Source organism: Alosa sapidissima, chromosome 9 (genome assembly GCF_018492685.1).
Source record: "Alosa sapidissima isolate fAloSap1 chromosome 9, fAloSap1.pri, whole genome shotgun sequence".
NCBI lineage: Eukaryota > Metazoa > Chordata > Actinopteri > Clupeiformes > Clupeidae > Alosa > Alosa sapidissima.
Window position 1 is genome coordinate 13,229,680 of NC_055965.1, and position 15,931 is coordinate 13,245,610.

At 43.0% G+C, this 15,931-nt stretch overlaps 1 protein-coding gene across 1 annotated transcript in view; it reads right to left on the reverse strand.

Moving 5' to 3' along the window:
• The window catches only part of LOC121719363 (VPS10 domain-containing receptor SorCS1), a 160,510-nt gene that overhangs the window by 17,924 nt on the left and 126,655 nt on the right, over positions 1-15,931 (reverse strand). Inside the window, 4 exon segments of the mRNA XM_042104865.1 lie at positions 3,660-3,851; positions 6,245-6,352; positions 7,400-7,491; positions 10,372-10,448. Of these exon segments, the coding sequence (XP_041960799.1) occupies positions 3,660-3,851; positions 6,245-6,352; positions 7,400-7,491; positions 10,372-10,448 (469 nt within the window).

Genomic DNA, 15,931 nt, shown 5'->3' on the forward strand with positions numbered 1-15,931 from the left:
TGTCCAAAAACAAAAAAAAAACATGTTCATGTAACCCTGCTGATCCACTCTCTCCCGCGGTCCCCTGTCTGTGCAGAGACGTGCTCATGAGGTGGGGGTTCTCAAAAGGGCCGCGTGTTCTGGAACAGCCCCGCTGCCATGGAGACGTCTCTCCCTCGTCTGTCTCTCTCATGGAACACACTCTCTCTCTCTCTCTCTCTCTCTCTCTCTCTCTCTCTCTCTCTCTCTCTCTCTCTCTCATACACACACACACATACACACACACATACACACACACACACACACTGGCATGCACATGGTGTCCTCTTGGCAGAGCTGTGTTTACTGACAGGGCCCCCTGAGGCCTGTCTACGTGACCCATAGCATGACTATGGCCAGAAGGGGCGGTCAGTAGACCAGACCCGAAGGACTCTCTGCAGCCACAACATGGCTATGCCCCCCCCTCCCCAACCTCCATACAGTATACACACACACACTCGTATGCACGCACACACACACACACATGCACGCAAGCATGCACATACACACACACACACATGCACACACGCACACATGGACACGCACACGCACGCAAACACACACAGACACACACACACACACAATCCAATGAGACTGAGCAGAGAGATGCATGATGGGAGTGCGGCACCACCCTTGGGGGTCGCTGGGAGGCGGTGGCCGAGAGGGTGGAGGAGAAGGCTGGCTCCGTCCACAGTGCCCCGTGGCACACCTGACAGACTCTCTAATACCCATATATGCCAACGCCGTCACCACCACCCCACCCCCACACAATCACCCTGAGCATTAATGGGACTCAGCCTGGGCAGCCTGGTGCACTGATAAGGGCAGGGTGCTGCAGTGGCCCATTAAAGATAATGGGCTCCTGGGGGGGGCTGAAGTATCTGAACAAAACGGGTGTATGCAGGTATGTGTGTGTGTGTGTGTGTGTGAGCAGTGTGTGTGTGTTTGTGAGTGTGTGTGTGTGTGTGTGTGTGTGTGTGTGTGTCAAGGCCGTAGTCATGATGTCAACATTGGGGGGGGGGGACCAAATCTGTGGTGGTGTCTGAGGGACCCCCAAACAGAATTTCAATACATCTCCTACCATGGAAAAAATATCATTTGATTAAAAATCACAAACAAGTCATTAGTTAGGTCAGTCAATTAGGGTATTCCAAACTTTTGACGGACATGGGCATGGATGGATTATGAAGCCCTGGGTACATATGCAAAAAGGCCCCCCCAGCCAAGATAGGGGGGTCTGGGGGCATGGTCATGACTTCTGGTAAATTTTGTGGAAAGAGAAGAGAAGAGTGGAGAAGAAGCATCTTCACACAGAGGCTTGAGCTTCAGGCCCCCCTGAACTCTTGGGCCGAGTAGGCCCATTCAGTAATCCATCCCTGGACATACTGTAGACCTGTGGTATGACTCCATTTGTCTCCAAAATGTAAATTTTAAATTAGTAAAATAGTAAAATAAAAAAGGCTCAAAGGCCTATATGATTCTAACTGTCTCACTAAATTGCATTATCCACACTCAATTCTCACTGGTATCTGCTAGACAACAAGTACCAAAACATGATTAGTTCATAGATTTCACATGTAAAATTCATTTTATACAACCCCACCTCCATCTTGCCTGTTCATAATTCTGAGAAATTCTTGAATTGTGTGCATGTGTGCATGTACATGTTTATGTTATGTGTGTGTGTGTGTGTGTGTGTGCGTGTGCGTGCTTGTGTGTGTGCCTGCGTATGTGCCTGTGCATGTTAACCCATTCCATGTGCACACATGTGCATAAACAGATACACACGCACACACATACATTCACAGTAATCATACGTATGACACATACTCACACAGTAGACATATGTACGCATGCATGCACATGCACAAACACACATACGCAGACAAACACACAAGCACGCACACACACACACCCACACACACACACACACACACACACACATAAACATAAACGTGTGCACGCACACATGCACACAATTCAAGAATTTCTCAGAATTATGAACAGGCAAGATGGGGGTGGGGTTGTATAAAATTAATTTTACATGTGAAATCTATTATCTAATCATGTTTTGGTACTTGTTGTCTAGCAGATACCAGTGAGAATTGAGTGTGGATAATGCAATTTAGTGAGACAGTTAGAATCATATAGGCCTTTGAGCGTGATTTATTTTTGTGGAAAAAATGTGCTGGACTGGGCGGCGGTCATATTTTGTACCGCTCTGCGGTACATTTAGTTTATGTTGTAAGACATGTGAAAGAAATGACTGACATGGGCATGCACAAATTCATCATTTAAATTAAAAGGCACTAAGTTTCACTTTCGCTATCATTGCGAGAAAATAATAGGCTTCAGTATGGAAAATTCTTTAAAGTTCCCTTCGAGTCTGATCGAGTCCAACATTAAATGGGGTTTCCTTAGCCTGTGCTACTCCTTTCAAACAAGTTTTGTGAGAATTGTAGGCCTACTGGTAGCTTTTGCGATATTGTTAATAGGCCTACCGCACCGCAGTAAATGGAAGCTTTTGATAGCGCTCGCCACTAACGAAAAACGCAAAACCATCAGGACAAACCATTCAGGGGTGCACTCTCTCTTGAACCATCACTAGGTTACTCATATGCGTTACTTACGTTTGCTGACATTTCAGACGATGGTGCTTGTTGGATTCCTGTAGTATAGCGTTTTCTTTATTTATTTATATGTCTGTATATTGGGGGGGGGACATTTTGGTCATATCTGAATATTAATGTCTATAGTGACTACGGACCTGGTGTGTGTGTGTGTGTGTGTATGTGTGTGTGTGTGTGTTACAGTTTAACACATAGATAATGTGTGTGTGTGTACTGTATGACAGAGAGACAGAAGATTGTGTGTGTGTGTGTGTGTGTGTGTGTGTGTGTGTGTGTGTGTGTGTGTGTGTGTGTGTGTGCACGCACGCCTGTGAGTCAAATTAATGTGCCAAACTACCAGGGGCACCACAGCGTGGTGAGCTTTTCTACACCTTTGAAAACATATTGATTATTTAAAGAATGGCACAGATGGTTTATGCAGAAGCAGCAAGTAATACATTTTCAGTGATATTGGTTAAATAACAGTCATGAATGAGACGTTCAAAGCATAGTGCTGCAGAATACAGAAAAGTGCACAGATTGAAAAACTTTTCTCCGGCATATGATGAGGGTGCTGATCTTCAGCCTGAATCACCAGGTTGCTAGCAGTAGAACGTTGCACAGGGAGTGACAATGTAATAGCCTAGTAAAATCTTAATCTCACTATGTCACTTGTGAGCTTGTTTCCCTGAATAAGACGGTCCTATCGCGGGGGGATATGAAACAGTGACACCCGAAGTGCGTTCCTAATGTCACGTTTAAATGCACACCTAACAGACGGTATCATATTCAAGAGGTAGTCTGATTTCTGTATAATAGCCTGTAATAATATGTTTATGTTACGTGAAAGCATAATTGCTTAATTGTAGGCTACCATTTTTTCCGTGAGGCCTGGTCGCAATTGTCCCGCAACATTTTTTTATTTTTCCGTGTGGTCCAGTAGCGCTGGAAAGTAGCAAGGTTGAGCTCCCCCACACATTGAGACCAGCCCCGATCTACACGCTGCAGCCAGGGGCTTCTGGGAAGGCACACAGTCGAAAGTGACACACAGTCTATGAACATGGGGACAACATATTCCTATTTTGCCCAGGGTCTGAGACCTTCACCTGGTTCTGTAGGTGCCAGGTCTGGTAGTCTCCGTCAGTGCAGCGACGGTTAAAGATGGACCTGAAGTCGATCTTCACAAGCTGCCACTCAGAACGGTGGCTCACGTGACCAAAGATCCTGTGGAGGCACACACACACACACACACACACACAGACACACACACACACACACACACACACACACAGACACACACATTCCATTAGCTATCTCCTCAGCTGTCAACTACATGTGAAAATTAATGGCCCCATTTATTTAATGTGGCATGAGGCATCTTTAATATTCACTGGAACACTCTCAAGCTACAAAACCATATTTATTTTATAATTGTATTAATTAATTTTATAAAACACGTTTTTTTAATAGGAAATGTCGCACGCTTCTGTCGGCATACATGCAAATGACCATATTTGCTTTTCTTCTTCATTTCCAAATTGGAACAATCTGGGGCTTTCAGTGAATCGATTGCAAGTAAAACTGTTCTTAAAAGACTCAAAACGCTAATGCGTAAGGTGGCAGAAAGGTCATTTGTCTACCTGACTCCATTTTCTACCCATTTGGGCGCTCAGCCACTTCACACATACTAATCTGACTAGTATTGCTCAACACAACACCAAACTCTCCTTCCAAAAGGGGCTCGAATGGGGATTTGCAGATGAAACAGGCACTTAATTGATTTTGAGTCCTTGACAGTGCACAATTTATTCCCAAATTGGAAAAGAGGACCTTTTTTTTTAACACTGACCTCTTTTTTATTATTTTATTTATTTATTTATTTATTTATTTTTAAAAACAACATTATTTCTCAGTGTTCACCCTATTTATCACTCTCAAATGCCCTACCCCCTCCCTCCCGACAGTCACTTTAGTTATCAACTCTCAAATAAATGAGGAGCTTGTTTTAATAAAACGACAGGCTTCAACACCAGCATCCCTGAGCCATGAGCGTTACCCCTCCTCCAATGGGTATTGATTCACGATTATGGCTCGGTGCCTCTAAATGGCATCCGTTATATAATTAGCATTTTGTGTGTGTGTGTGTATGTGTGTGTGTGTGTTATATTGTTGTGACTGTTAGTTACAATGGAAGGATTGAAAGGAGTTCGATAAAACCCTGCAATTATCAAAAAAAGAGAGGTTTCTATTACGACCATCACCGTTACTCGTGCTATTTCAAACCGATTTCCTAAACAAACCCGACGTTATTTTTAGAATTGGCCTCCACATTTCCCTGGAAATCAATCACTGACTGAATCAATCACAGCGCTGGGTGGCTCAAAACTTTGGCTATAATTGACGTTACTATCATTGTTACTACGGTTGTTTTTCAATTGTTATTCAAAGCACCGCTGTGCTGGTTCAATTAGGGTATTTTTATATATCGTCCTCAAATTAATTTTGATGGGGCCTGGCCACTGAACAGCTGAGAAACAATCTTGTCATCGCCACTAGCTACTCTGGCTAAGGAGCAGAGGCGGACATCCCAGGTTCAGAAAGTAAAAGTCCTGCCAAGTATTCGATCCAACCATTTAGTAAACCAGCTCATCCTAATTACCAGCCAGGTAGATCAGATAATTAGTGATATCACCTGTGTTAAGTGCACAGGTAGAAAGAATATATGGCAGGACTTTTACTTTCTGGAACCGGTATGTCAGCCTCTGCAAGGAGTGCTTCTGATTTAGGTTAGAACACTGTCTAGAGAGTCGACTTTTAACTAGTGAGCTAGATAGTTTGAAACAAAACCTCTGCCTTTTTAAGACATTTCCAACCCTGTCTTGCAACAGTAACATGCTATCCTTATCTGTGCTCTCTATGACTTCGTGCTGGATATGTCTTATACAGCTCATCTCATATTCTTTCAGTTTGTGAGCTTCTGTCTGCTCCTCTCTCCCTCCCTCTTTATCTCTCTCTCTCTTTCACAAGTTTCTCTTCTCTCTCCTTCCCTCTCTCTCTCTCCTCCCTCCCTCTCTGTCTTTATCCCTCCGTTTCTCTTTCTCTCCCTCTCTCTCTCTCTGTCTCTGACAGTATCTCTTCTCTGTCATTCTCCCCTGTGTCTCTCTCTCTCTCTCTCTCTCTCTCTCTCTCTCTCTCTCACTCTCTCTCTCGACAGTATTTTTGATCATTTTTCCCTCTGACTTTCCTGATAGCCACTGGTGCTGAGGCTCGGCTTCCTCACCATTGATCTTCCTTGATCAAACCACCGCTGCGGCTGGTTTTGATCTTGGAGTAGCCCTTGAGAGTGGACTATTTTATTTATGACAGAAAAATGGCACATAAGTAGGTCTGGACCGTTGTCTTTTGCATACACGCACACACACACACACACACACACACACACACACACTTACACACACACACATACACACACACACACACGCACTTACACACACACACACACACACAAACTCTGTCTCTAACTTTTTTTTGAGTGGGAAAGTTTTCCATGCGTTTTTTTTTTTTTTCATTCTCTTCTTCAGTGTCAGTGTCGACCTTTTCTGGAATCTTCTACGTACGTCATGATCAAGGTCTCCTCTCCAGGCTCCCCCAGAACGCCGTCCACAAACAGAGGAGATGACGTGAAGCTGTACTTGTTCCACAGCCTGCCTTCATCAAAGCTGAGCCTGCAGGAGAGTAGAGACCCCCCCCCACGCCCACAGAAATGTAAACAGCTCAGATATATGAGATGGGAATGGAAATCCCCAAATTATTATGACAAATCACTCGCCGATGCGCTGACAAATACGTTATGCAGATTCAAATGCCTTTTTCTCAGAATATAAGATGCAAATCTTCAAAGATATCAGTAAAGTGCACAGTAGAGTGCAGAAGTGACAATTTGTGTAGTCTACTGTATATATTCAGTGTGGTCAATGTTCTAAAAAATATAAATTACACAGCTGTTTGTTTTGCATCAGTGGACCCCTACATTCATCTGTTCGAGGGGAAACTCTGCATAAATCTGTATAAATAAACTGGCACCTTTCTGAACTTACAGTGACATTTTTTTTTTCTTTTTGATGCGCTGAATTAATCAAAGCCATTTGATGCGGGAGTTCTTTTTCTTTCTTTTTTTTTTTATTATAACATAAACATACTGACAGGGTACACATTACTAAGTGATGTCTAAGTTGCCCGCAACTCATTTCCCACGTGGGAGGAGTTGCAGGGGTGATCCGTCTTCCTCAAAGTGGAGGATGACTGGACCTGTTAGGATAAGTGGGCAACACAAGAGGCTAAGGGGAGAGCTGACATGGAGGTGTCAAGGGCTGTTTGCACTGATGGCCATCTTCCAGAGACACGCCATAGAGAGGAGGAGGGGGGGTGAGGAGGAAGAGGAGAGGAAAATGCAAACAACACAATGTCCATTCAAATCAAGCGAACTTAACTGACCCCTACATTAGATGTCAGAACTGTTGTTTGGAAACTCAATTTGGAAACAGTCTGTGTGAGGTAACATTAATTTTTTTTTTTTTTTTATGACTAAACATGTGATTTAATGATCATTATTTATTTTCTAATGTAATTAAACTGAGTTTGCCAGAGCTTGTAGCCTCAGTGTGTGCAAGTGTTTTTTTTTTTTTTTTTTTATTGTACATTTTTTCCTCTGTATTTGTGCCAATGCATTTTATGCACTTTTTTTGTCCAGCTGCCCATGTGATGGACCTCACCAAAGGTGCCTGATGGGAAGTGGAGTGTGTCGGATGGCCACCAGAGCTCCCCCTTGGTCCAGGTAGAGCACGCTGTACTCCTCGTCGAAAATCTGCACACAGACAAACACACGGTATATCCTATGAACAGCTGCTGTAGTCATACACAGCACAGCAAATTGTTGTGCAGCTTGTGATGGACATGCATGAATACTGCTAGCGCATATATGTTATGATTTCACTATTTTCTGTTTTTAAAACACAATTTTAGCATTTAGGCTGCATTGGGTTAAATGCACAGCACATCCTTTTAACAGATGCTGCAACCATACACAGTATTTTATCGGTATGCATGGTATACAACCATACATAGTATTTCATTGGTATGCATTCTGAGATGTATTGCTTAAATGTTTATACTGTATATGCAATTTATCTCACATATATGCATTTTACCTCAGCTTAGATCATGGACAAGGTGTCCATGGATTGGTTGTCCTTTTCTGTCAGTTTTGAGGCTTTTTGCACAAAGGCATATTTCCATCACGCCAAACTGTTGTCATTTTGCATGCTGATAGATGTTGAAATGGCCACAACACTGCACAAAAACCTTTGATAATTATATGGTGCAACATGTGCTTAAGTTGTTTACTTTCACCGATTCCTTCTCTTATTGCTCTTCCGCTTGTGTTATGGTCTTAATAGTATGTCTCAGACGACATGGAAAATGTCATTTTGAAACATATGTCAAACCACTAACCCCAGGTACGTCTTCTAATCCATCTGCTGTTATACGATGCCAAACAGCACCATCAAAGATCTGCGAGCTTTAATGCCAACCAAGCTATGCCGGAAGGCTTTAATTTCCTCGTCATTTGCTAAATCGTATCTCACAGATTCTTCTGACGAGCAGATTGATGGACTGTGTTAGATGCCACAGGAGGCAAAGGGAATTAATAATTTACTCCGTTTTAGGCCGTAGCAAACAAGCTTACACATGCCCATAGCCAGCACATTCATTTGCAGGAATATAAGCTTACACATGCCCATAGCCAGCACATTCATTTGCAGGAATATAAGTACTGTGTGTGCAATAAAGTCCATCCCCACAGTGCAGTTCTTAGTTTTGATGGATCCTGAGGCCAAGTACTGTGTGTGCAATAAAGTCCAAGTATAACTTGTGCTTTCTAGTTGACTGGTTAGGCTCCTTCCTGCTTCCCCCAGTTTCCTCAAAGCCGCCTCTTGTTTTGATTAGAGTTCAAACACATCATCCTAATCCTGACCCGAGCCGAATATGAGCTACGCCTCAAGACGGAGGTCTCGTAATTCTTTGTGACAATGCATCAAAATGGAGCAACACACACACACACGCAGGTGCCCGCACGTGTGCACACACACACACACACAACATAACACCACCCACCCACCCACCCACACACACACACACACACACACACACACACGCCTCTGCCCGAAAAGAGCTCCGCACTTGTGCACATCAATTTTGCTCTTAATTATTTTCTCTCTCCGTGTGTTTTATTTTAATTAGATACCAGGGCCCCCATAAATTTAAATCACGCCATCAAAATGTTTGAAGAGCCCACCCACGGGCATGGCAAGAGGCGACGAATCCAATTACTTTCAAGGGACTGTATCGTTTAATGAGCTCCCTCTGAAATGGAGGATAGAGGGGGATTTATACACGGGGAGATGGATATCATCCATATTGAAATGACCCCTATGACTCCTCTCAATCGTCATCTCGCTTTCTTCTCTCCCCACATCCATCCATCTGTCCATCCATCCACCTCTCCATCCATCCATCCATCCATCCACCTCTCCATCTATCCATCCATCCACCTCTCCATCCATCCATCTATCCATTTGTCCATCCATCCATTTATCCACCTCTCAAACCATTTATCCATCTATCCACCTCTCCATCTATCCATTTGTCCATCCATCCACCTCTCCATCTATCCATTTGTCCATCCATCTATTTATCCACCTCTCCATCTATCCACCTCTCAAACCATTTATCCATCCATCCACCTTTCCATCTATCCACCTCTCCATCTATCCACCTCTCGATCGATCCATCCATCCATCCACCTTTCCATCCATCTACCTTTCCATCCATCCACCTCTCCATCTATCCACCTCTCGATCCATCCATCCATCCATCCACCTCTCCATCCATCCATCCATCCATCCACCTCTCCATCTATCCATTTGTCCATCCATCCATCCACCTCTCCATTCATCCATCCATCCATCCATCTCTCCATCCATCCATCCACCTCTCCATCTATCCATTTGTCCATCCATCCATCCACCTCTCCATTCATCCACCTCTCCATCCATCCACCTCTCCATCTATCCACCTCTCCATCTATCCACCTCTCCATCCATTCATCTATCCACCTCTCCATCTGTCCATTTGTCCATCCATCCACCTCTCCATCCATCCATCCATCCATCCACCTCTCCATCTATCCATTTGTACATCCATCCATCCATCCATCCACCTCTCCATCTATCCACCTCTCCATCCATCCATCCATCCATCCATCCACCTCTCCATCTATCCATCCATCCACCTCTCCATCTATCCATTTGTCCATCCATCCATCCACCTCTCCATCTATCCACCTCTCCATCCATCCATCCATCCATCCATCCACCTCTCCATCTATCCATCCATCCACCTCTCCATCTATCCATTTGTCCATCCATCCATCCACCTCTCCATCTATCCACCTCTCCATCCATCCATCCATCCATCCATCCACCTCTCCATCTATCCATCCATCCACCTCTCCATCTATCCATTTGTCCATCCATCCACCTCTCCATCTATCCACCTCTCCATCTATCCACCTCTCCATCTATCCATCTATCCATCCATCCATCCATCCATACGTCCATCTATCCACCTCTCCATCTATCCATCAGTCCATCCATGCGTCCGTTTCTTGGTGTCTCTGTCTCACCTGTCTCCACGTGTTGCCCGCATCAGAGGTGATGAACATGCTGACGTTACTGCTGCTCAGCTCAGCACCGATAGAGCCTTGTAGAGAGAGAGAGTGATAGAGAGAGAGTGATAGAGAGCGAGAGAGAGAGAAAGAGAGAAAGAGAGAGAGAGAGAGAGAGAGAGAGAGAGAGAGAGAGAGAGAGCAAAAGCAAGAAAGAGAGATTTATTTCAATGAATATAGAGAGAAATATTTTCAATACTATCTTTGGTTATCTTACAAATTAATGTCATGCTTCTTTTTTGTCCTTAATGCTTGGCAACGATTTATCTCAACAGTCATGCCAATGAAGCAACAGTGAATTTAATTAAATTTAAAGAGAGCAATAGAGAGAGAGAGAGAGAAGAGAGAGAGAGAGTAAGAGAGAGAGAGAGAGATTATGCAGATCCAATGAAGCAAAGTCAAATAACATCCTCGCGTGTCCAAAAGGGACACCTTCAGTGGTGAATTAAACACACACATGTGTGCTCTTCATGCAGACATGATTACAGATGAGCCTGTATGGTTTTTGGTATGCGTATGGGCAACACCTAATCTCTGCACAGCCTCGCACTGCTGGCCATTCAGATGGAAATAGAGAAATATAATGAATGCGCTTCAGTGCTAAGATAAGGAGATATTGGTCTCCCTTGGGGTCATACACCGTGTTATTCAATATGTATAATACTGCATCAAAAAACATTACCTGATCATTTACTACCACTGATAGTGAAGCGTATTATGTAGTGTAACTATATTTACTATCTTGCAGCACACACTGGCATTGTGTTTGTTCACATTTGCCTGACATAAGAGTTCAGTGGGGTGGGGGTAACTGGTCTGAGGAGGACAATCATTTACCCCTCAGCAGTTTAGAAAGGGGAATGGAATCATAGCTTATGTTTTTATCAAGGGCATTTTTGGGAGAATTTTTTGTTGTCTTGATGCAGTCAGGAGAGTTGAGAGGGAGGAAAGGAATGGGAGAGAGATGGGGGGGGGGGGGGGTGAGGGGGTTAGGGATTTGACCGGTGGCCGGGCCTGCCAGAGTTGACCCGGTGGTCCCCATAAACACTTGGACCCGCACACGGTCAGGATGCTGCCGCCTTAGGCACGGCTTCCTCCCATGACGTATCGTTTTTTGATAGTCGCTGGGATTTGGTGGGTCATTCACACAGTCTAACACTACAATGATTTATTCAATAGTTAACAACGATGACATACATTTTGTTAGATTTTTTGCAATGGATATCTAGGTTGTATTGTGCTTCTTAGATGAAGTTGGATAATCTCTTGAGATTTAAAATCCGGAATATTCTGTATGTCTCCCTCCCTCCTCCCCCACTCCTGCGGACTCCCGCAAAGTTTCTCTGTCTCTACACACCACCACTCTTGTATCGAGAGTGTATTCTAATGTGGGTGTGACTTTTTGGAATACAAAACTAACCCGGAGCCATTTCTCTGTGGGCACTTTTTCGATCATCAGAGAACGCGTTCTTGAACCGGTTCCTTCCGGAGTTATTTGAACCTTGGTGCTATCTAGTGAACCAGCCCAAATTTCCACCAGTTTTGAACCGGACCATCAACAATGGGTGTTGCATACAAAACAAAATTTAATGAGATGCATAAACGGAAGAATGATATGAACAGTTGTCCCGTAAAAACAGCAGAAATTAGCTGTGTAAAATGCTAACGTCTGCAGTGTAGTGCTAGTTGACTAGTTTTGTTTACTCATGGAAACAGTTGATATGGATGGAAAACAAATGTTTTTTTCACAGGAAAAAAAACAACAACTATTTTCTGGTTCAAGCTCCGAACCAAGGTGCCAAGTTTCGAAACGTTTTTTGTTTGGTTGAAATACTCCGACCGGTTCAAATGAACGGGAACAGAACTGGTTCTCTGTCGGTGGAAAAAGGCTATGTGTGACTGCACTTTTTGCATAGTGCCATCTTTTGTGTACACCTCCTGATTAAATTATGCATTAGACCCGGGTCTGCTGAGCTCTCTCTTTCACCACAACCACGTCAGGGGTTGTTTTTTTTTGCCGCAAAGAAAAGCAGAAAACTTTTTGGTGAGGTTCCGTCTCCCTGTGGAAATCATCCACCGAATGATCAAAGTAAGTCACAAGCCCCCAGGAATCTGGAGGCAAAAGAATCTAATAAACCGTTAAAGTGTCTACATTTCATCTATGTTCATTTGGAAGCAATTTGAAATTTAAATGTCCTCTAGACAGACAGACACACACACAGACACACACACACACACACACACACACACACACACACACTCCTATGTGTGTTTTCTTCCCCTTCAAAAGTCACAAAATTCCCTGCCAACAGATGGGCCAACAACACTTTTTAGTCCATATGGAATAAATCTGTAAAATTTGTATTTAAAATTTGCTTGCGTGCCCTCTACCCAAGAGTAATATGGAATGTATGTACCATAATTTTATCATTGCAAATGTATTAACTTTGGGCAATTTCTAAAAAAAGTTGGTGTGTTTCTTTTAGTTCATGTCTATTAATATATTTTCATATACAGTAAGACAAACAAAAATGTATATTATACTGTGTGACCTTGAGTGTTGAAAGGCATTATGCCATTTAAGTATGGTATGTACTACACAAGCTCTTTACCATCATTTTATTATTGCAAATGTATTACACATAACAAGTGTGATTCCTCTAAAGCTTTTACAGACATGTTCCACATGTGGGAGGAGGTGGCACTTTAACAACGGAAACTGTGAAGTGACACTCCACACAAACTACTCCTCTCCTCTCTCAGCGGTCTCCTGAAGAGTAGCAGCACTTTACCAAAGAGTTTCATTTACCATGTCTGGCAGTAATCCTGTTTATTCTCTATGCAGTCATCCTCAACGCATGGTGAACATCACAATTTGGCTTACACACACATGCATACACTAGGGGTGTAACGGTACACAGAAGTCACGGTTCGGTTCATACCTCGGTTCGGACATCACGGTTCGGTACGAGTTCGGTACAATGGAGGGAAAAGCAAAACCAAAAATGCAGAAAGCAATTTTTTTTTATTGTGCATGTATCAGGCTGTACCACCTAGTGTCATACAGTCTCTTCCCTGAGCTATCTGCAACAGCCTGAAGTGTGTAAGATGTAGGCTAAACAGTACAATAAGTACCCAGACTCCATCTGTAAGTTGTAAACAAAATAAGACAATCAGCTATAAAACTTAAAATAGGCCTACAGCATCTCTTATTTCTGAAAGTGCAAATTACATAGAATAATGATCCACCTTAAAATCCACTTAAGCAAGACCTTCAACATCTGTGTTTAGTTGTATATGGAAGGGTCTACAATTTGCCTCAATATTTTTCAGTGTGTGTACAGTAATAATCTAGCCTACTAACTGAAAATATCACACTATTTTGCCTTCTTTTAAAAAACTAAATTGCTCCTTTCATTTCATAAACAGACTACAACTAGAAGTCACATGACTTTGCCCTTCGACGTTAACTCACCGTAGCATTGTTTGTTTATTAGCCTGGTTAGCGTTGACACTTACTGTCTATGCACTTAACACTACCAGCTCCTTACAAGTTACAAGTTACCCCAACATAAAGGTAATTACCACGCGATTTACATAGCTTTCTGTCATTACGAAATCATTTAATTTAAGCCATAGGTTTTGGCTCTATTTGTATGTGTATCCAAAGGCTGGTGAAGCGCAGGGGAAGTTTTTTTTTTTTCTCATTTCAGTGACTGGTAGCCTACATAATCTGGGTGATTGCTTCGAATATGTGTAGCATATATTTCCACTCACATACCCAACAACTGCTGAACAACGCCGACACACAGTTTCTTATCCACCACTCTCTCGCCTGTACTACTGTAACTGAAGTTCACAAACTTGCGAAGAGACCAGCGGATCCTCTAATGTTTGTCGCCACCTTAGTGCTACTATCTCTGACTGACTGACTCGACCAACGACCTGACAAAAAAACATAGGCGCCAATCAGAGCTTCAGAGCTAAGGCGAGGCTACAGATTAGCGTTAGGTTTCGCTAAAGAACTCCCGTAACTCTCGCTACTTAACAGTAATTGCGCATGACATTAATTAATCCGGCACACGAGTTTTATGTTTATTTATACCGTGTATTCTCCGTGTAAATTCATGCACCGAACCGTGACGCCCGTACCGTTTCGGTTCAATACGAATACATGAACCGTTACACCCCTAGCATACACACACTCACACACACAGACACAGACACACACACACACACACACACTCTCACACACACACACACACACACATGCATGCATACATGCACACACATGCACACACACACACACACACACACACGCACACACACACACACACACACACATGCACAAACACACGCACCCACACGCACTAAGAAAAAAAGTAATACGGTTGTGCCAACCCCTGAGCCAAAGAAGTGATATGACACCAGCTTTGCCTTTGTGCTGAGGCAGTCACAACAGCGTAAAATATACCTGCTCCTCCACCTGGAACGTCGGGGGATAAAAAACAGACATAAATTGGCAATCTCCGCTTTATGTCTAATAGAAATCCCTCTGGTTAGTCAGTGTGTAGCACACGTTAAGCTTCTTAATGTACACACACAATGAGCTTTTGTGGCCTTCACAGAAACAAGATTATATATTTATATCTAAAAGTGGTAACACACTCATTTTCCCCCCCTTGCATTTATTTATTTTTTCTTATAAAATATTGAGTTGTTCTCTTCTGTAATCTTAAAAGCTGAGCTTCGTTTAGACTTGACCATGACCTAAACATTTTAATCTAAAGGGAGGAATGACACATTCAACTACAATGCCTTCGCTTACAAACATAAAAATAGCCCTGAAAATATTGTTTATTATCACCCACAAGCACAGGCACACATACATACACACACACACACACACACACACACACACACACCCGCACACACACAAACACACACACACACACACACACACACACACACACACACACACCCGCACACGCACAAACACACACACACACACACACACACACACACACACACACCCACACACACACATACATACACACTGTCCATATCCTTATAACCACTGGTACATTATCCAAGGTCCCTAAACACTGGACCATAATGTACATTATTCTTGTACTCTTGCTGCAGTGCTATAAAACACTGCAGAACACTATTTAGGCATGAGCATGATTTAAACATTTTAATCTAAAGGGGAGAGTAACACATTCAACTTTAATGCCTTCGGTTACAAACATGACAACTAATAGCACCAACAATACTGTTTATCACACACAAGCATGGATGCACACACACACACACACACACACACACACACACACACACACATCTATACCCTTATACTCTGCACAAGAATAAAACATAATCCGGGGCCAAAAACACTTATGGTCATGGTGATTTATGGTCATTTATTTATACTTTCTGTTAAAGAATTCTTGTTGCAGTGGTGCTACACTATAAAACACCACAGAACACTATGGGTAGCACTATAGAACAACACACA